The 22,412-nt window shown below is 36.8% G+C and overlaps 1 protein-coding gene across 1 annotated transcript in view; it reads right to left on the bottom strand.

The window, feature by feature from the left end:
- Positions 1-2,576: 2,576 nt before the first annotated feature.
- Positions 2,577-22,412, bottom strand: part of LOC104124722 (guanine nucleotide-binding protein subunit alpha-14) — a 43,983-nt gene continuing 24,147 nt past the window's right edge. The window contains exons 3-7 of the mRNA XM_009637091.2: positions 9,669-9,823; positions 7,244-7,372; positions 5,211-5,340; positions 3,762-3,915; positions 2,577-2,767 (exon numbers count right to left, since the gene is read on the bottom strand). Coding sequence (XP_009635386.2) covers positions 2,577-2,767; positions 3,762-3,915; positions 5,211-5,340; positions 7,244-7,372; positions 9,669-9,823 — 759 coding nt within the window. The remainder of the gene's footprint in view (positions 2,768-3,761; positions 3,916-5,210; positions 5,341-7,243; positions 7,373-9,668; positions 9,824-22,412) is intronic.

The following is a 22,412-nucleotide window of genomic DNA, read 5'->3' as shown; positions in this document are numbered from 1 at the left end:
AGGATCTAAAATTCCACTCACAGCAGAGATTTTATAAAGGGGTCTTGATTGTTTTCAGGGGAAATCTGGAACAAGAATTCTAAATATTCTTATAATACTTTGAGGAGTAAGTTGGCTGTTAAGTCTCCTCCTAGAAGGAGTAAAAGAATGTCCATGCCATTAATTTTTATTAACTTATCTCCAGACCAATACATAAAAGGCTAAAAGGGAAAAAAAACTGAATTATGTTTTTTCTGGATCTCTCCTGGTTTTTTATCTTTGTGGGTTTTCATTCCTTGTTGCATCAAGCAGATTGAGAACTATGTGCAGAAGTTTGTCTTGGTAACTGCCCTCATATTTTTAAATGTTGGTTGTAAAGTGTGAAAGAAAGGCATTCTTGTACTGATGGGTCCTGTAAAATGGTACCTGTCTCATAATCTGCAAATCTTGTACTCTAGCAAAGCCGGGCTCCCAAATTTCTGGTACCAACGTACCATAAATTGCATAAACAGCAAAACTTGACTCAAGATAATTGAACTGCTAAGAGTTTAAACAGACATTTTTCCGGAAGTTCCCAGGGGACTCAAAACTGGATCAAGCAGTTCAAGCATTTGGGAATTTCATATGCTTTTCTCCGTCAAATCTGCTGCCCTAGAAAAAGCATTTTTGTCGCCTTCTTTTCCTGAGTTAATATAAAACTTCAGTATCTACAGGTTTTATGACAAGAAATGCTTTTGAATTATTTTTTGAGCAACAGCAGTTAGTTTAGGACAGCAGATCTGAGGACTCGTCACGATGTCAGTGTCTCGGAAGGAGGATAGAGATGGCAGGTCAGGGACACGGATGGCACATGCACAGACGTGCTGTTTTATTCTGTGCTTTCTGTTGCTTCCCCTTGGCCTCACCTCATTTGGCAACTGGCACTGTACCCAGTACCTTGTCCCAGGGTGTACTGCACTGTTCCCACGAGCAAGGGCACAGCGTATAGGTCTGTGTGCTTCCCTCACAGAGGAACATTAAAGCAGTGTAAGAACAGGTGTCTAGTGCTTGTTACAACACTAAAGAAAGAAGAAATAAATCAAATGTTGCAGGTGGTTTTCTCCACAGCAACCCAAACCAGCTCTGGACTTACATTACTTTTTCTGTACTGCTGGACAAAAGGGAAGTGTGCTGTTTAATATATGAATCGGTAAACACTTTTTTTTTCATGGGCAGTGAAAGGTCAGCGTGTGCTTTTCACAGGACTGAAGTGCGAGAGCTATCAACCTGGCTGAATATACAGACGCACTACAAATCAATATAACCTGAATTTTTTTCTGTGCTGCATAGAGAAATTGCTATTTTATGCATTTTATGATATTAAGAACTATTGCTATAAAGTTTCTTCTTGGAAACATGGAATTTTCATGTATTTAAATACAGGAGAACCTCAGCACATCTTTTGGGCTGAATTACGACTAATAACAGACTGTTCTACTAAAACACTCCCCTTATCTGTGTTGCTGGGTTAGATGATCAAGTGCCAGTGACTACCACCAATTTTGCATGGGTAAAAAAGGTTTTCAAGATTGCCCTAATGTCTGAGAATTTTTGACCCAGTGAAGGAGAACTGACTGAGCTATTGGTGGTTCTGCCATCTTTAGTGGAGAGGTCTGTAGCTGGGCAGGGAGTGGAGGAGATGGGAAAATGCCTGAAAAATCTTCTAGAGAGGCTTTACTGCTCTCTAACCCATGCAACCCTGTGAAGCTCACAGATGGGAAAATGCAAAGGGCACAAAGCAAGTTATGTTAGTGATCTGGAGGAATTTAAGGCCCAGTTTATCGCAGGCAGCTGTGGATGATCTCCGAGCTCCCATGGCAGTGAATGCTGAGAATGTTTGCTAGATGCCGTGGTGTCTGAGAAATTCTTTTACCCTTCAGGAAAGAGTAAATTCCATGGACTGCCTACAAGATCTTAATCCATCATTCCTTAACTATGAAAGGTTATCTTATTGTTGTAAGGCACTTGAACAAAAAGGCAGTGATAGGCAAGGTTCACCAATAATTAATCACCTTTTGTAATGATTCCTAGAACATTAATGGGTTTGGCCTATCAAGACTACTGAGAGATGGTTCTAAAAAGTGTGATAGGTTTACCCTAGTCTTCCAACTACATTGCTCAGAACAAGAATATAAAAGTGTCTAAGCACCCTAAAATAACACTAGCTTCTCATTTTTAAGGCACCACTGTTTGAAACTTTATAAGCTATGACTGTAAATGCTAAATAAAAATAAAAAAGGGAAAGAAAAAGAAAACCTTAAGAAAATACAGCAACATAGTTATGTACATTCTTCTAAATATACTATCCCACAGCTGTCAAAAAATAACTCACAGACAAAACTAATATTGGAAATATGAACACCATATTTTAAATTTATGTCTTAAAAAGTAAACTTTGAAACTCATTCTTTACAGTTCTCTTAATCCATACTTCTTCAGTAAATATAAATCCTCCTCCCATTGCTGTAAATGGTATTTAAAAAGACACCTTTTTTCTTAATCAACACAGGCTGTGCTATGAGTAAAACACCCTTTGTGGCTGCAACCATGTTTTTTACTTAAACCAGGTTGAACTCCCGCAGGTTTAATTGCAGGATTGTGTCCTTGACAGCAGCAAAGACGAAACGAATATTTTCTGTGTCTGTGGCACAAGTGAAGTGGGAGTAGATAACTTTCTCCTTGTCTGGATTTTGATCCTGATACAGCTTCAAAATGAAGTCTCTGGCAGCTTTGACATCTTGTTTAGGTCCTAGTCAAAAGCACAATTAGTGGTTTCAAACAGTTAAAAGCTATAGGTCAAGGAAGAAACATACAGACAGTATCTTAACAGGCTAATTTCATATTTAAATTGCTATAAAGGCATACTATACTCCCTTATTGGCATTTTCTCATTCACGTTAGTGGAGCAAAAGCTGTTATAGCACTTCTTTCTAAAATGTATGGAGTATGCTTTTTTCAACAGTAAACCTTACAGGTCAAAGTAATTTTTAATAAAAACCTACACAACTGAAATTACCCAGCATATATTACTAGTTTGCTACATCATTGCAGTACGTCAAAGACCATGGGAGAAACTAAATTTTCTCAAACACACAGAGTGAACAGGATTCTCTTTGGCCAAGAGAGGGATGTATGTTTTCTCTGTAGCTTCTAAATTATTATAGTTCTTTTCACTATTAATTGTAGGATTTAATGTGACATGTCTTGCAGAATATAATACTGTATTAAGTAACGGAATACATCTGTCATTATTTTCGTCATTATTTTGGCAACTTTAAGTATCAGTAAGGTTTGTTAAGAAAAGTTATTCAGGCTGCTTTTTAACTTTGGACTTTTATATAGAAAACAAGTTATAATAAGGAGTGCAAAGCTATACTATGGGGTTTTACTATCTAAAGAGTTGGAATTACGTCTGTATTCCCCAAGTCCCCCCTGCATCTTGTCTCTTGAGATCGAAGATGAAAAAGGTGCTTCTTCTCATAAATCGCGATTGTGCCACTCTAACAGTAACAGAATGGCTGCAAGAAATCTAAGACTGTCCACAATGCTCCGTTAAAAAAAAAAAAAAAAAAGTTCCAGTAAAGCTAAGTAACTTAATTTGTATTTTAAAGGATAGAGTAGAAAAGCATAGATATCAAATATATTGCATAATTCCACTTTCCCTGTTCAATTTAATGAGGAAAAACTAACTGGTTTAAATATGACTTTTAGCTTTGTGAAGATAGTCTGGGATAAATGCTTACCTGTGTATTCTGGAAAGTAACTAATTAGATGGGAATACATGATTTTCTCTTCTAGAAGATCTTTTTTATTTAGAAACAAAATGACTGAAGAATTCAGAAACCAGGGATATGTAATGATAGTTTTAAATAAGGCCTTGCTTTCTTTCATTCGATTCTACAACAACAAAAATTAATACGAAGTTACACTCTCTAGACAGCACCATATACAAATCACATCAGCCAGAGATCATAAAGGTTTTTTTGAAAGCTGTTTTAAAAATATTACTTTTACTAAGCACAATTGCAATGCATTAGTTGATCATTACTCTACATGTTCTATATCCTTTTGCCCACTGGGTTTTGGATCACTGCTATGAATGGCATGATGGCATACGGAATCAAGGTAAGCCTTAATAAGAGAAATTAATGGAATTCTTTTACAAATTAGTGAGCAGCCATGGAGTGCTGCTCTATGAAAGCCTCTTCTGACCTCACAGTGAGAGCTGAAGCAGGGTGTATCGGGTCACATATGTGGTATTAACATACTGTAACATAGCTAAAGGACAAGAGTATACATACTCATCTATACTAGTAATAAAGTCAGTCCATTTCAAGAACACCACATTCAGAGACTGGTGTTTGGAGTTCCTGGGGACAAAGTTGTGACAGCAGTCTGTTATTTATTTCCTAATGTCCAAAGTGAGCATAACAAAATGTTCAAGATGTTGAAAGGAAAAAGAAGATTACAATTACCGAAGTTGTTCACAGGTTAAGGGATGACAGGAAACTTTGAAAACTCTATCTCAACTACAATGGACATTGTGGCACTTCAGCAAGTGAAGTAGGGTATGCTTTTCACAGTTCAAACAGATCTTGAGAAAATTATCTGTAAGGGCTTTGGGACTTCAGAGTTCAAATGGTATTAAGTGTTTCTGAAGGACATTTGAAGGAATCCTCATACTGTAGGGTGAAAAGCAGCCACTACCAAAAGGAATACAGCTCCACTAAAATGCTTTTGTCTAATTGTCTACTGTTTTCTTTTTTGCATCCTTCTCTACAGCATTTGGCTACTGCTGATGACAGCACTCTAGAAGAACTCATGTTTTATAACCTTGGGAAGAAGGTAAATTCTAAGTTATTTTGTTTTAACTTTAATTAATGCACAGGTTAATTTGAAACATCAGACACTTAAAAAACAAAACAAAAACCCACTAATTACAGATGACTGAGGTAGTTTTACTTGCTTAGAAATACTGCTGATGCTCAAATTCTCAAACATGTTTTTAAATCATGGTTTTGTCTTTTAAGGTAGAGTTCACTTTTACTGGCAGGTTGATAATTTAATGCAACTTCAGGACTACTTGATCAGCTTCTTAATTTAATTCTATATGAAGACATGTGAATGCTGTCTTTCTTAAAAAGCACACATTTTTTTTCTCTATACTGTATTTAGATACCCCCACTCCTTACCTCATTGTCACATTCTGCCAAGACTTGATCATATTCACTTAATGCAACTAAGAAAATGATGGAAGTAACACTTTCAAAACAATGGATCCACTTCCTTCTTTCTGACCTTTGGCCACCTACGTCCACCATCCTGTTGAACAGAAATACAGTCAGTGTATTAGTCATTGTCGTAAGATACTTTAAGTACATCCAAAGGCCTTACAATAGATCACCTACCTGAGGTAAGCTTGAACTGTGAAAATTATATCTTAACATTGTATTTTCTGTTCAATATATACACTTGATTCACTTGCTGTAGTGCTACAACGTTCAGTGTTCTTTAGTGGTGTTGGGGGTTAATCCCAGTGGGCCGCTAAGCACAACACCTACCTCCCTTCCCCCCCCCCACCCCCGCAATATGGGTGGGCAGAATAAAAGCAAAAACAGTTGTGGGTCTATATAAAAAAAAAAACAAAACAATTGTTTAGTAAGTGAAGGATAAGTGGAAGAAGAGATAAAGAATATAAAACGAATGATGCAAAGGCAATCTCTCACCACCTCCCATCGGTAGACCAATGCCCAACCAGTTCCAGATAAAAAGATGGCCAATCTCCCTAGAGGCCCTTCTTTTCACTTTCATCACTAAGCATGACATTATACAGTGTGAAATATGTCTTTGGTTAGTTCAGATCATCTACACGGCTGTGTCCCCTCCCAACCTCTTGTGTACCCCCCAGCCTATTCATTGGAGGGGCAGAGAAATAGCGGTGGCCTTGGCCCTGAGCAAACACTGTGCAGCAAAGCTAGAACACTGGTATGTTATCAGTGCTGTTTTGGTTACAAATCTAAAACACGGCATTATATCAGCTGCTATGAAACAAATTAACTTTATCCTAGCCAGGCCCAGTACAAGTGTATAAGCCACTTGAGGTACATTACAAAATGTAATTCTGGGGTTTTTTTCCTGTGTTGGTAGAAATTTTAGCAAAGGCAGATGTGAACATATTCAATTTTGTTTCCCCTCACACTCTAAAATCTCCTTTGCTCCCTCCCCTCCCCCTCACCCCAGCCAAGAACCCCAGTGTAGTCATATCTCACTCCTCAAAAACATCAAATGCTCACAAATATCTTAGTTCTGCATCAGATTCCTATGGTTTTGCAGACAGTTAAGTCCCTCACATTTTACCCAGGTCAAAATGTTCCCTAGAACATTTTCCAGGAAAAAACAAACAAACAACAAAATCAGAGTTAGGCTGATTTGACCATGTGTTATCAGAGTGGATTCTGGTTCTGTGTTGTAACTGCAGGCAGGTGTTTGTTCATGATGAAATGGGTGTTTTGGTGGAAGAAAATCTATAATCAAGCTAGTGTGAATTCTGGAATTTTGAAATTAAAAAAAATACGCTTTCCCTTAGAAAATCAGTAACCCCACCTGTTGCGATAGCTTGTCTTGTAGCTGATAAGATAATTTCTTTCTTTCTTTCACCTTTATGAGTATGTTTGTTTCTCTCAATTCCACTGAACATAATTCTTTTTTGTATATTATATGGCAGGAAAAATAGAAGTATCTAGTGCCGTGACCCCCCACTTTTTTTTTTCTCCTCCTTCCCTTAGTGTCTCCAACTCCCTTCCCTAACTTTAGCTAAATGAAAGCTGTAAACTCACTTGAGGGATTTAACATACTTGTTAGGGGACAGTCAGGAGGCAAAAACTGTTGGCTCTAAATGGAATTAAGCTACATTCTGACATGAGCACTCATGTTAGGAGAAATACCTTGTCCCTGCTACCCCACCATCTAAGACTCTTAATTAAACTAATAGTTCAGAATACACAGCAATTGGGCTGCTTAAATTGAAAAGTTTTTTGCATGTAATGTAAATTTCAAAAGGCATGTTTTGAAACACCACTCAAGTTACTGTAATAACTTTGGAGACTAAAAGGGCTGGAAACACATACAACACTGATTGAATGCAAAAGCTTAAAGGACCTTAGAAGTAAAGTTGCAGCAAATACTTTCATAATTGTATACTGAATCATTTGACAAGCAGTCTTACCTAAATATAATATTTTCTAAATCAAAAGGATACTCAATAATTCCGGTAGTCGGCACTCGGACTCTAAGAATATCTTGCTGAGTTGGCACAAATGAGGGCATAGCAATACGATCAAGGTCAGTAAGATAACTGAAAAGTTAAATATACACAGAAACGAGATTAATGCACTGTCATAAATTAATCAGACAGATTCAAACCCAAAGTACTAACCAGCAATTGTTCAAGTGTTCCCACAAAAGCAGCTAAACAGAAATTCAGTTGTGCGTGGCCTTAGCACAATTGTTGCTGGCATGGAACTATAAAAGCCTTGACCTTAACTGAGACCCGCATGACAATCAGCCCACACCCAGAATGATGAATTTTATTTTCATGATCTCCGCTATCACCCCAGAACAAACATCAAAATTAAGATCTGAACACATAAATAAGCATGAGTCCTAGCCATCATGTTTACCAACAGGACTCTATCCCCTGTCACTTCATCTGTGACGCTTCTACTGCACACAAATGCGAAAGGTTGCTGGACAGAATTCAGAAAAGTAATTAATGGAAAGCACAGCAAACATGAATGCTTCAAACTTACATATTTTTAATATAAAAGATGATGCATTCAGTTTCTCATCTGCCCATGCGATCATTCTTAATTTTACCCTCCTTAGTTTCACAAGGCTCTTGTGCTTTTCATGGCTGAGATTAAATTCTAGGATGACACCCCTGTGCCTCAATACATGAGCAGTGGTTGAGCAAGACACTAAGAACTGATGCCTGCTATTCCTCTCTGCAATCTGTCTTCCCACCACAAGAAGGCAACATGAGATCATTCAAAATCCTAGCAAGGCATACAAAAAGTATAAACTGTATTCCCAATGATACAACATGGTTGTAACACAAACCTTCCTTTGTTTAAGCACTAATTCACTCCCTTTTCCTTTGGTGGAAGAGGGAGGTTGTCAATGTATTTTCCCCTTGCTGCCCAAACATCCCTCACATTTGGGGTCCAAAATCAGAAATACACTTAATGTTAACACTTAGAAAAATTTTCTCTTAAAATAAGAAAATTCCTCCTCTCCAGCAATGCAGCAAATTGTTACTGAGATCTCAATTGTAATAAGCAGTAAAAGGAAGATTTAATTAAATTTAAGATAAAACTCATTTTCCATTGTGGCTGATTTCTTAGAAAATGTAGCTAGAGTAGACCATTAAATGGCATCCTTATTCTCCAGTGTAGGGTTATTTAAGAACAAGACAAACATCTGTCAAGAATGATAACAACACACAGGAACAGATTGCCAGCTCTTCTGTAACCATTCTGAGTTCAAGTTTACCATAAATGCCTAGTCTAAATGTTCCTTGCTGAAATTTAACTGTTGCTTCTCAACCTTGGCAGAAACAAGTGTAAATTTTCTGTTCTCACGAAACAATCATTTTTTCACAATGAAATTCTTTGAAAATTGGGGGAGAGAATTATCTTTATTCTTATTTGTTTCCTAAACTTTTCATGTAACTGGACTGTCTGACCTGCCTACTTGTTGTCAATATATTTTGTACAGCTGTTTTTTGTGATTTCCCCCAAGGGAAAGTCAGTTATGTACCAGCTGTGTTGACCTCAGAACTGGGAGAGATGATGGTTCCAGTATGTTCAGAAAGCCTAAAATTAGTTTGTTTCATCACTCCAGTTTAAAATTTGTAGTGTACCACAGACCAACAGAGACAAAGGTACAACTAATAAAATCAGAGTGAACCTCTCTCTTCATAATGAGCCCACAGTATGTCCACATCGCCAAGAAGGCCAAGAGCATCCTGGCTTGTATCAGAAATAGTGTGGCCAGCAGGACTAGGGAAGTGACCATGCCCTTTTACTGGTGAGGCCACACCTCAAATATTGTGTTCAGCTTTGGGCCCCTCACTACAGGAAAGACATTCCACTGCTGGAACATGTCCAGAGAAGGGCAACAAAGCTGGTGAGGGGTCTGGAGCACAAGTCTGATGAGGAGCGGCTGAGGGAACTGGGGTTGTTCAGCCTGGAGAAGAGGAGGCTGAGGGGAGACCTTATCGCCCTCTACAGCTGCCTGAAAGGAGGCTGTAGCCAGGTGGGTGTCAGTCTCTTCTCCCAAGTAACAAGGGATAAGACAAGAGGAAATGGCCTCAATGTCAGGGGATGTTTGGGGTTGGGTAGTAAGAAAAAAATCTTCACTGAAAGAGTTGTCAGGCATTGGAACAGGCTGCCCAGCGAAGTGGTTGAGTGACTACCCCTGCAGGTATTTAAAAGGCGTGTAGATGTGGGGCTTAGGGACATAGTTTAGTAATGGACCTGGCAGCGTTACATTAACGGTTGGACTTTATGATCTTAAAGGTCCTTTCCAACCTAAATGTTTCTATGATGAACTTCATTAAGTTTGTCCTTGTAATTAAACAGAGTACTTACTACTTAGCAGAGTCTGAGAGCTGGTACTCCCTCCGTCTGTCGTAGCATTCTTGAATTCCTGGGTCTTCCCAGAGCTTCCTGATTGCTTCAACTTGTTTTCTTTCCAGCACTGTCACTTTATCCACTTCCACTTCTTTGATCATCTGAGCACTCTCCTAATCAATTAAATGATTACACTACAGTGAGAAAGGATTGCCATCTGCATGCAGTAAACACTCTCCCCTTTCTTTATTATACTCTTCCCATCAATGAGACTAATTATCAGAAAGGCACCTAGGAGAAAACAAGGAGTTTTAATCCTTGAATGCATTTAATTTTTCCAGTCAAACAACTACTACTAAATATTTTAAACGTTTAAGTTAGTCTTGCTTACTGTCATCAAGGTGTCACTTTTCTTTTTAAAAGGGGACCTTGACAAAAGTCAGAAGGAGCTCTAAACCTACTGTTTTTAAACACACTCAATTTTAATAGCAATTTCTAACAGTGGTCTTGTTTCTAAAATTCTAGATACTTTAGTACAGATACTTTCGGGTTTTTTGTTGGTTTGGTTTGTTTCAGGATGAACCAGAGGCTGACCTAGCATAAAAAGTCATCAAGCAGGCATCCAATTCCTACAAGCCATCTTCTGTTTAATGTGTTTAATCTGTTTAATCTCACCTCAGTGAGACACAGCCAAGGTGCTGCTCTACAGAAAGAAATAATTTTTCTTTGCTCTCTGCAGTTAAGAAGTACTGTGGCATTTCAGTACTTAAAGGGGGGTAATAAGAAAGCCAGAAAAAGACTTTTTTACCAGGGCCTGTAGTGAAAGGACCTGGGGCAGTGATTTTAAACTGAAAGTGGGTAGATTTAGCTTGGACATAAGGAAGAATTTTTTTTATGATGAGGGTGGTGAGGTGCTGGAACAAGCTGCCCAGAAAAGCTGTGGATGCCCCATCCCTGGAAGTGTTCAAGGCCTGATCCAGTGAAAGATGCCCGTGCCTGTGGCAGGGCAGTAGGAACTGGATGATGTTTAAAGGTTCCTTCCAACCCAAACCATTCTATGATTGGAAGTGTTCTCTTCTGATACTGTTGAGCTGGGTATGTACTGATGTTTGCTAACACCTTTAATAGTCTGGGAAAGTATTGTTCTAAAATGCATTTAATATTGAAATAAATTAATTTATTTAGTGTTTGGAATATTACAGATTGGTTACTGTACATTCAGTTTGCAAGCACTTTTTCCACTACACTGCTACATATCATCTAGATTTTAACTTACATCCTCTTTAAAAATGAAATAAGATTTCTTCATCACAGGTTATTTAAACTTGGGAAAGCACAAATAGTATCACTGCATACAGCTCGGGTTTGGATCCAGGGCAGTGAATTCTTGGGTCTGAACGGGAAATTCTGAATATTGATAGACCTGTTATAATCTAGTCATTCAACATGAGAAAAAGATTAGTCAGAAAACAAGACTTTTGTAGTTACAGAGTCTAAGTTATCATGGGCAACTGCAAAACTATTTAACATAGAGCCTAATGCCTCAAAAGCAATTTCTCATTGCTCAGTTCAAATTAATTTTAAAAACTGTAAGTCTCCAAAATGTTTTGAATATCGTACTCCTCTGAGTTTTCATCTTAAAAACTTACAATGCAGTCATAATGCCTGGCCAAATTCTCCATGATTGGAATTATCTTTGATTTTACAGGTATTCTGTTGCACAGAACCAAATGCCAAGTCATCTGATTTTATTAAAGCTGTTTTTAAAAAAAATAGTAGCTAAAAGCTTTAAACATAACTGTCATAATTACTGCTACACTGTAAATTGTTAATCAATGTAAAATAGTTTAAAATGCATCATGATATAACATTCCTGTCAGTATTTTTTGTAGATTCTTTACAAATATGATATAATCCATACTGGTTTTTTACCTTAATTTTACACAGCATAGCAGGACAGGTAAATTGTCTATTGAATAAATTTTTCTGTTTTGTAATTGTTATATCAAATGTTCATGCTTTATATCCTTATATATATTTTACTTTATACTTTATTCAGTAAAGTTTTATGCTTTACCAAGTACTTCATTTAGTAAATTATACTTCATTATTTATACTTTATTTAGGCACTGTATATGAGGCAAGACATTAAAGACCCTGTGTCCTGGCAATAACTTTGCTCCATATTTTCAATTTTATCTGGTGAAAGATGTGCAGAATAGTTTGGATTATGAGTGACTCTTCCTTCAATCACTAAAGTCACAGAACAGATATCCTTGTCTAGAGAAAAGGGCACTGACATGAAAATAACCAGCACAGCATTTTGACTGGGGTTGACTCAGGCTTCGTTCCATGCTAAAAGTTTGCATGTGTCTAAGAGGGCTTTGTGAAATTGTAGCTGCAAAACCAGCTTTGGTATCAGGCCTTTGTGAAAAGAAATACTCTGTAAGTGTCTACATCTGCAAAACTCAGTCCCCTTATCTGGCCAAGTGCCATGTGACATCAGGAAAAATCCTTTTGGGGAAAATAATTCAGATTAATCTTCAATTTCACAGTACCTAACAAACAGAGTTCAACACTGACAGCTAGTCTCATGCTCGTAATTCAAAGAAAAAAAAAATCCTAAAATTAAGTTAAAAATTAGTTAAAGTACCAACGGATTTTGGTATCATTCCACAGGTATGTCTTCCTCATCCTCAGTAAACAAGCATGTTATTAATAAAAAATGCCTTTGGTATGAATTATGGGTGGATAATAAGACAAGAAAGCAAGATACAGAAGATTTCAGTTTCCTTAAAATGCAGTTGTCAGGATAAATAAGTAATGAGCAATTTTAGGAGACCAGGATCTGATGGAAAAGGGGATTAAACTTGAAACACACTCTAAGATGTCCTTAGAAGCAGCAGAAAGTCCTTCAAACTGGGGAGCAGGAGAGTCCTGTATTTTTTATACTGGGAAATATCAGCATGTTAACTGAAGGGCAGGTGTTGTGGGGTTTTGCGTGAGTGTGTGCACATGTGCGTGTGAGTGATAATTTATTACTAACAGCAAACATTCCTCCTAAGTAACAACCAGGGCAATGCCAGCTATTTCAGCCTCTGACTACTGTTAACGACGGAAGTAAACCATTTTTCTACAAAATTGTGTTGACATGATAAAACATATCAACGTAAAATAGATTTATAATTGGAAATGGATTGTTGGTTTCATATCTAGTTTTAAGTAACACTGATTGTCAAACACTGATGCTAGCTCTAGGTTACTTGCAGATACTCTGTATTGTATTCACAGTCAACACAAATTTTAATTGCAACTGAACTGAAAATTTGCAAGTCATGGCAAAATTAACTAAGCCCCCATACACAGCTCTTCTAGTACATGATAAGAACCAGTTCTGCTAATCGGGACTTTTAAAAAAAATTGTTGTGTCTAACGCACTGAAGGATTTTGCTGATTATTCCAAGTAAGTGGCCTTTGAATGTGTCACAAACTGTGAAAGCTAAATAAATTTTCTAACCTGCTATAGCTCTTTAAGCTAGTTTGACACCTGATAAAATGCTTAAATGAACTTTGTTTCCTGTTGTTAAGCATTATAAGGGGTAAGGGAGTGATACAAGATACCCCACTAGGCTCACAGGTCTTTTATTATTTTTCTGTAGAATCCCACCACCAGGAATTCTAGAAAAGGGTTATTAAATGTTGTCAACAGTTAGTAATATGTAAGTTTACATTTTAACAAATATCTTTTGGCACTGCTAACAGCATACCATGAAAGCAGTTTAAATCTCATGGAACTTTATAATGGGATTTCGGCAAGAAGTGAACCTCGGTGTTTCAAGTGGGCAGGGTTGTACTTTAAAAACTTCCTCTGCAACTCGGAAGAACACCAGAAATTTAGTTTTCATTTCCCTTAAAGCAAGAGTGGCATTTTATAGAATTCTGACTTAAACCACAAGAGCGTAGCCCGTGAGACACTGTGGAAGCATGCAGCATTGAAATACATGAGCAGTAGGTGCTTTACAAAAAGAACAGACAGGGCTCACTACCATGAGAAGAAAACAAAACAAAACAAAACTACAATCATTACAGACCAAACCAAGGAACAAAGAAGGAAAATGCAAAACAGCACAAACAAATGTTAACAACATCAGTTATTGGCCTTTTTTTTTTTTTTTTTAATTAAATACAAGCAGGAAATGAGTTCCAGAATTCACTCTTAATTAAAATACGTATGGCACATTATGCTCTCTCTAAACATGGTAAAAGCAGGAAGATTCAAAACCTGTATCTAAGCTGCCTAGAATACTGAAAATCTATTACTCTCTTAAAAATCTAACATTATTCTCCACTGGAAATCAAACTTTATCCTGCAATTAAAGGGCAACTGATGGTGTATAACAAGCAACACTTCAAGGTTCAATTGTTAATCTGTTTTCATCAAAAAAATATACTAAAAAGAAACAAAATAATCAGGAATGGTCTTGAATATGCCTTTTTCACTTCACACAGTAATACTGGAAATCAAACTTTATCCTGCAATTAAAGGGCAACTGATGGTGTATAACAAGCAACACTTTAAGGTTCAATTGTTAATCTGTTTTCATCAAAAAAATATACTAAAAAGAAACAAAATAATCAGGAATGGTCTTGAATATGCCTTTTTCACTTCACACAGTAATACCACTGGGTAAAAGCAGCTTTCTCGTCTTTTGTAAAAGTGCCAAGAAACATGCACAAATGCCAACTGAATGAGTAAAATATTAAATACAACTTGTAGTAAGGACAAATCTTTGCCAGACAAGAAATGGATAACATGACAAGTGACAACTGGTTTGGGTTTTTTTTTTAGATATATAAATAAATTTATCTCCAGCTGTTACATGCAATGCATTGAATTGATTATTTCAGTAAAGCTTCTTTTTGGAGGGGCGGAATCTCCACACTTGGAAAAAATTATATTTGATTTGATACCTTGCAGCTCTGTTGTATTGCTTAGGAAACTAAATGTTAAATCATCGAACCCAGAAATGGCTCTGCATGCTACCTCATGAAGCTATTTGTATTAATAGGCTTGGATTTAAATACATATTTATTTCTTCACCCATAATCCAGGCTACTACTCCTTTAAAAAAGCTTTCTGAGAAGACCAGTCTGTTTTGGAGCAATAACTACTGAAAGTGTTTCCTAAACGCCCAGTGGTAAAGTCAGGAATTACTAATTTTAAAAGAAGTGCGGTGGGAGCTAATGAAGCTCCTGTTTTTCTAAGCATTTGTATTTTATGGTCTTTGCACTTCACTTTCACACCCCAGGTCCCTCCTCTTTTGGCTGGGCAAAAGAAACTACAAAATGCTCCAATAAAAGTCATACCTGGAAGCTACCACAGGTTCTTCACAGCAAATAGGGGATCACAGGAAGGGACACAGAGTGATTATGTAGTATGCAGGGGTTACAAGAACAGCCAGTTAAGGGTGTGTACCGCTTCAGAAAGACATTATTTACTTGGGTACAGCAGGAGTTACTTTACAACTCTAAACATTTTTACTTTTACAGTGCCACTGAAATGCACATCATATCTCATTACAGAATATGTAGAAATATACAATTAGATACTTGCCATTCTTTGTAGTATTGTTAGGGCCACAAATTGAACTTCATGGGAGTATAATGTAACATATTTTGGAAGTCATTGTGTTTTACTAAAAAATGTTTGCGTTCATTTTCATCGTATTTCTTGAAACAGTCCCATGAGTTAATTTGACATAATGAACAGGGTGTGTTCATGTCTAAAGAAATAAAAGGAGAATGCCTAAAACAGGGTGGGGGAAAAAGAACCCAACAAAGCCCCCCCTAAGATTTTATAATTCACTACAATGGGGATAGGAAGCTGCTATTCCCAGGCCATATATATTATTTTAGAAGTTACTGATTAACAAATAACATTTTAAGTTTTACTGGAAAGTTATATGAATTTCAATTTATTTTGCTTGTTGTTGCTACTGTTGAAAATTTTTTGAATTGGAACCAAATGCAAGCCCAAACACAGACCCAAAAGCTTAATTCAATCTCCTGTCGGTACCAGCAAGGCTACTAAGTTTTGCTGAACTACAAGCACTGCATATAGCTCCCCTGGTTGAGGTATGGTATTTTTCATATGTCAACCTCTATTACTAAGGTGAAGTACACACTAAGAGCCTTCTAAAATTAGCTGCCCAATTACCTGTGATTGCTTTGTTTACATATTTTGGGTACAGGAAGAACTGAATATGAACAATCCACCATTAAAATGAAGGAAGAGGAAGCCAATAACTGGCTGAGCTGTACATAAAATGTATACACTGTTGCTATAGCCAGTATCTCCTAATTACCCAGAGGATGAGACAAAATTTAAGTATATGAGGGTTGGTTTCAATTTCAAAGTGAAAGAACATTTTGGAAAAGGAAAATTAAGGAAGGTGAAAAGAGCAGGGGAACTAAATGACTCAAGCCTTTAGAGTTAGGGCATTATATTCTGAAGACAAATAAATATTGCTTATTTTGCAGTCCCTCATTATTCAGCTTTAATAGTGCACTGTTCCATGGCTATGAAAAGGTCATAGTCTGAATAACTGGATAGGAACAGCAGATTAAGTTGAAGATATTGAATTTTTGCAGATTAGAATAGTGAATCGATACCGTACTAGTTGTGCACCAACCACTTATCACAAGTTTTGATTGTATGTTTCTTACTGAAGCTATTCTGTCTGCCATTCAAGGGCTATAGTAACTTTTTTCCTCTAAGTTTTCAATCATTATTAGTTCCCCCCATCTATGGTAACAGCAGGGATAGTAAACAGTACACCAGCTAGCAGTAAGCAAAGCAAGAATAAGCAGTGCAACTGTAAAAACACCAGGTCAAACCACCACCCAGATTGGAATTGGCAAAACAAAATTTTTGGCAAAGACCTGATGGAAAACAAGACCTCACTGTCAGGTCTTATATCAAATTTAACGGATTACCCTTAAAAAAAAAAAAAAAAAAAAAAAAAGAGAATCACAACGTGTTTGTTTTCTTCTTCACAAAATTAAATAGCTTGCAGTAAATATTTATATATTTGCCTTTTGTTAAATTTTGTGTGAGAATGCATCCGTGGATATGTAAATATTGGTCATCTTCAAATATGAAAGAGTTGTTTCTGCAGTATTACAGGCACATGGACTAAAAGTAAGCACGTATGTACATAAATACACAAGTATACATATAAACACACAGGTACAAATATAAATACACAAGCACACGTGCATGTAATTTGTGGCTTCCAAACCCCATTTTTCAACACTTGTAGTTTACAGGGAGAAAGGAGAAACAAAAACTATCAGTATAACATCCCCAGATATAGTCAAGCAACATCCTCTTCATTCATTTTTCCACTCTCTAGAAGTTAGAGATAATTCTTTGGCACACTGCAAAAGTATTTGGGTTGCATACAATACCATACAATGTCACTGTATTTTGACATGCGGGTAATGCACAAATTCATGTTGCACATGAGTAACATGAGATGTTTGCTCCATAGTCTTTACCCTCATAAACTTCTCTGACCTCCTCAGATAGTCTGTTCTCTGTTTTACAGTTACTCCCCTTCCTGTGATTTTGAGCAGAAATTATGCCAAGAAGATGTCAGCTATGTGAGGAACAGGTTCTGTTCAGGAAAATTTGTCTAGTTATCTGTGATGCCAAAATCTATAGTTTAATTCAATCACATATGCTAGATGATGATAGAAAGAATCCGCTTCATATGTCTATCCTGTTTTTACTAGAGTTATTCAGAAATAACTTTATCTTGTTTGCCTTCAGGATTTGCTGATATAAGTATGGCTTTCAGAAAGTTTGAAAAAGAAAGAAATTTTTAAAAGTGAACACATTCTAATATTCATCATTTTTACTTTTCTTCTACTAACACTGGACCTACTAAATTCCAATAGTTACACAGACTTCAAATCAGTGCTATTTCAGATACTAATAAGAAAGAACAGCCTAGAACAACCATATATAGTAAGTAATGCACTAGCATACCACTCTTAAGTCAACTGGCATGATAAATTAATGAGATTACTTTTTTATCTGCGTTTCCCAGCAGTGCTTAAAAAAAAAAAGAATTAATCTGAATTTTCATCCCTTTCAAATAATACACAAATATATACCCATAACAGAAATTGTCTCCTTTCCTGAATAAATAATTTTGATTATCTAACTCTGGAACATAGACTAATTTGGGCTACAGAATTTAATCCAGCTAAACCTGCAGTGATGCAGCGTTCATACTTCTTCAGTGGTCAGGCACAAGCGCACACACACCTTGTATATCCTCTACCGTCCATTATTTTTTTGCCACCTCCTTTTCCTACACCAATACACTTGCAACAATTTTCTCCTTTATCCAGCCACCTTTACCAGAAAACCTGCCAGAACCATTACCCTTGAGATCTCTCTGCTCTGTAACTTTGGCTGCACATAGTGTGATCACACAATACTTCTTGCTTAAAAAAACAGGCCTAAAACTTATTAAATTTATTCCACCCTTATAAAACAATAAAGAACAGAGAAGCCTTACGAATCAGTCACAATACATTAAAAAAAAAGTTCCACAAAGAAAAAAGTACATGTTTCTCAATAATTATATCCACTTTATAAGTGATAATATTAGGCAGAAAGTTACTGGGGGATTTTGCTGTTAGTTTGGTTTGTACACATATTCCACCAGTAACCGTAATGGAGTTCTTTCAGATTTATAGTGACTCAGGAAAAGCATGAACAAAATTCTCTGGAGGTAGATTCCTGAAAGGAAGGAAGCAAATTCAGGGCAAAAAAGTTGTGATTAGATAATGTTCATCTCAAATCAAAACAAAACACAAAAGTGCAGCTGGCTAAGAATAGGAAATACATCCATGCCTTGGTTTCCTTCCTTGGAAGTAATGAGGTTCACAGATCCAAAAGCCTGCATCTCTGTTCTGCACAGCCCTGCATGTAGACCAAACCTTTCAAGTAGTAGGAGAGGTGGGACTCCTGTTGACACAGACTACTTTGAGATTTCCTGAGCTGAGGAAGAGTCTCAATTAGTGAATTCAGAGTCAGGAAAGAAAACAAATCTAACGGCAAGCATTAAGATGAAATAGAATAATCTTCTGGCAAAGCAACAAATTCAACTATTAGTCCAAGAAAACATGTTTTCAGAGAACACACACGCCCCCCCCCCTCCCCAAACCACGCACCTTTCCACCTATTAAGATATCACAGTTCTGAGGGAGTAAACGCTGACACTAGAAGATTAATTTCCTTTCATTTATTTCTGCAGTTCTACGAGAAAATATCTCAACCTCTTGGAAACTTTCTGGGTTTGTATTATAGAGAATGAGAATGTATAATGCAAATGAAGTTATGCAGTGAATAAGTATGAACAACAATTCTGGATATTTACAGTATGCCAAAATGGCAAGAACTGAGCAATTCAGCATTCTTGCATCCTAGCTCCAACTTCTTACATTAGTGTACAGAGGTTCTGCCTCACAGGCAGCTGGAGACAAGATCCAGATGGTTTAGACTTTATGACAGAACCAGGAGCATCTCTAAAGAAAAAATATCTTTCTTTCCCAGGACCATTTCATAAAAAGATATGTACATAAAAAAATGAACTATTACTTTTCTCTTCTCAAGCAGCTCTAGACAACGCAGCAGCTTGGTCCCTGTGCATCTGAAGTACCAAGACTGCTAATAAATTAAGCCCTTCTTGAAAACAAATTGCTTTCCTGGAATGAGATTGTGTCAGTTGGTCTCTATACACAGTTTCCCATCCCTGGCGAAATTTACTTCTGACTTCATTACTTCTCATGCAACAAATCCTGACCTGAATAATGAATGAAAAAATACATTGTCTCTTTCTTAAGACACATATGAACATCAGACTTGAATATAATAACAAATACACCAGAGATTCCATGTTAAAAGCATCTGGAGAAAATGAGATTTCTGGTCACCTTAAGTTTCTGCAACATGCTACAGGAACAGAAGAGGCAGATACAGTACAGTTCCACTGATTCCTTTCAGGACACAACACTGCATCTTCATAATCACTCAATACTTAATAATGGCATAAAATATTCATCATCACTATTTGCCTTTTTTGTTGTTGTTGTTAAAAACACCTGGACATTTTTAAAGTATTTGACAGGCCACACCACACCTCAAGAATTCACTCACTTGCAGTCTTACTAATGTACTTACAGGATATAAACTATTTGCAGAAATGATTTTGAACTGTGGACAATTATTTTTGAGTATGCTTCATTAAAATGTGTAACAGCTCCATCAGCTAGAGCTGAGTATGATTGTTTGCATAACAGTGAGAAAATTACTGAGAACAAGACAGATATAACCATTCTAAATAATAAAAGATGGCTCTGAGTTTTCAGTTTCCCTGTCTCAGAGTCTAGCTTTCAATAGATTCAGAGGCAATAGGTCTTGATGGATTTGGGTTTTGTCTTTTTTTTTTTTACCTAACTCGGTTCTGACTAAGGACATCACATGAAATGCATTAAAAGGAAGATATCACTTGTCAGTGAAAACACCATACATTAAATATTCTTGTTAATTCAGTATACAGCGAAATATGGGAGAATTATTTAAGTAGAAGTGCATCTTTAAGAATATTCAGGCCTCCACTGGCAATAGTATAATATGCTAGATGATTCCACAAAATGTATCTTAGTTTATGAGATTATCTTTAACATTTCTGACTTTAGGCTTAACTACATACTAGGCTGGTTCTTTCAAACGTCTCCTGTCTTCTTTTTTGAAATAAAAAATCGACCATCATTGTTAAGTAATTCAAGCCTTCCATTTCTAAAAAAATTTAAACACAGGAAGTACAGAGATCTAACAATATCTATCAATCTGCTTTACCAGATTTCCAGTTCATATTTGTAGACATATTTAATTTAGATGCTGTTGCTATCTGAACTAAAATGAATTCCAAGTCTTTTGATGTTCACCCATTGCTAAGGACTGGTTTTAAGGACAATGTCCTTGGAACTGCATGCTTTCCCACTGAGCCAAGCTTCTCGGCTGTCTAATTTCCTTGCTAAGTGAATTCCTTGGATATTATCTTATGTAGCATTGTAAGGGTACATCACGTTGTATGGCAAGTAAATGCTGCCAAACATAACATGTCCCTGCCTGGAGAGATTACATTCTAAAGACACTTCAGACACCTCACAGCACAGCCCACGTGAGCATGGCCTCAGACTTACACCAGTCTGAAACACTTCCTTCTTAACCCCTTAACTCATGGAGGGCACCGGTGCACTATTCATTCCAGTACCCAGCAGAAAAGCAAGTGAAGATGACCGCCAAATGCAAATGTTACTTTTATTTTTCTATATTCAAGAATATCTCTGTATTCTCAAACAGGGATCTCAAGAATTTTATGTTAAACTTCTGTTAATACAATTTCTGTGCTCAAAGCTCTGAAGATTTTGCATTCCCAGCTTCTGTGCAATTTACTAAATCATCAGTTTAAGTAATGAATAGACCCAACAAACGTTACTTAAGGAATTAATTCCACATTTCCATGAAAGCCATTTCCTGTTCATTACTCTCTGTCGAGCTTTTCACAATCCACAGACATGAACGCTCAATCTTTTCTTTCCCCTAATCTGCTCAAATACAGGGAAGCAGAGCACTCTGCTTTTGGTTTTGACTTTTGAAAGACAAAAGGAAAGAAATGAGATTCACTGTCATTGCCTTGCTAGGTAGTGAGACCCTCTAACCAAAGAGACCTCAGGCTGTTGCACAACTCCCAGCTGCACAACCGATTCCTCTCCCAGATGTCTTTATCAGGAGTGGCACTGGGTAATGGAGTCTTGCTCTCACATTTAAATTCCTATCACAATCCTTCTTTTTTTTTTTAATAAAAAATAATCCAAGCATATAGACTTTAGCAAACAGAAACCCACTCTGTTCACTAATAGACATTGGTGGTTTTATATCTCTTGAGGAAAATACCAGAAATTATGAAACATTATCAATTGAGCATCAAAGTTGATGTATTGCCTGAAAAATCTGGGCTGTTAAGGACAATATGACAAGACAGAAGATGCATCTTAAACGCCTGCGCAGTTTGTTAATGATTTACTTCGACAAGGGATGTTGGCAAACCCATTTTCCTCTATCCTGAAGATGGTTGTTACCTTAAAAAAGAAAAAAAAAAAAGGAAGAACTAAAGAAGTGACATTCTGGATCATACGTTCTGATGTACTGTTGGTAATTTATTCCAAATGCTCTACATACATTGGGAGATGGTGAGTGAATGAGTGTGTATTTCTCACCCAGATCAGCCCTATCACAGGTCTTGCAAATCCCAAGTATGGGCTCTAATTTTGTTATGACTTAGCTCTGTGGGAAGAAGAGAAAGTCTGTGTTCTGGTGCTGCAAATCTTCTCAGCAAACTGTTTAGAAAACATTTCACAAAGAACATGCCTGACGAGTTTTCGTAATTTCCCTTCTGAGTCTAAGTAAACACAGTAAACTTCACCCCTTTAGTTTTACAGATTATCATGAATTAAATATTGCTTGTAATAGAGACAGAGGTGATAACTTACAAATTATTGCTTTAAAAACCCTACATTTACAAATACAGGACAGTATGAACCTGAGATAGTAAATTATCACAGGCAAAGGATAGGAGAGTAATCTTGTGGATTAAGAAGCAGCTAAAAGACCAGATAGTA

This window comes from Egretta garzetta, unplaced genomic scaffold (genome assembly GCF_000687185.1).
Source record: "Egretta garzetta isolate BGI_Z169 unplaced genomic scaffold, ASM68718v1 scaffold334, whole genome shotgun sequence".
NCBI classification, from domain to species: Eukaryota; Metazoa; Chordata; class Aves; order Pelecaniformes; family Ardeidae; genus Egretta; species Egretta garzetta.
Note: the sequence above shows the minus strand (reverse complement) of the source record. Positions and strands in the feature narration are given on the sequence as shown.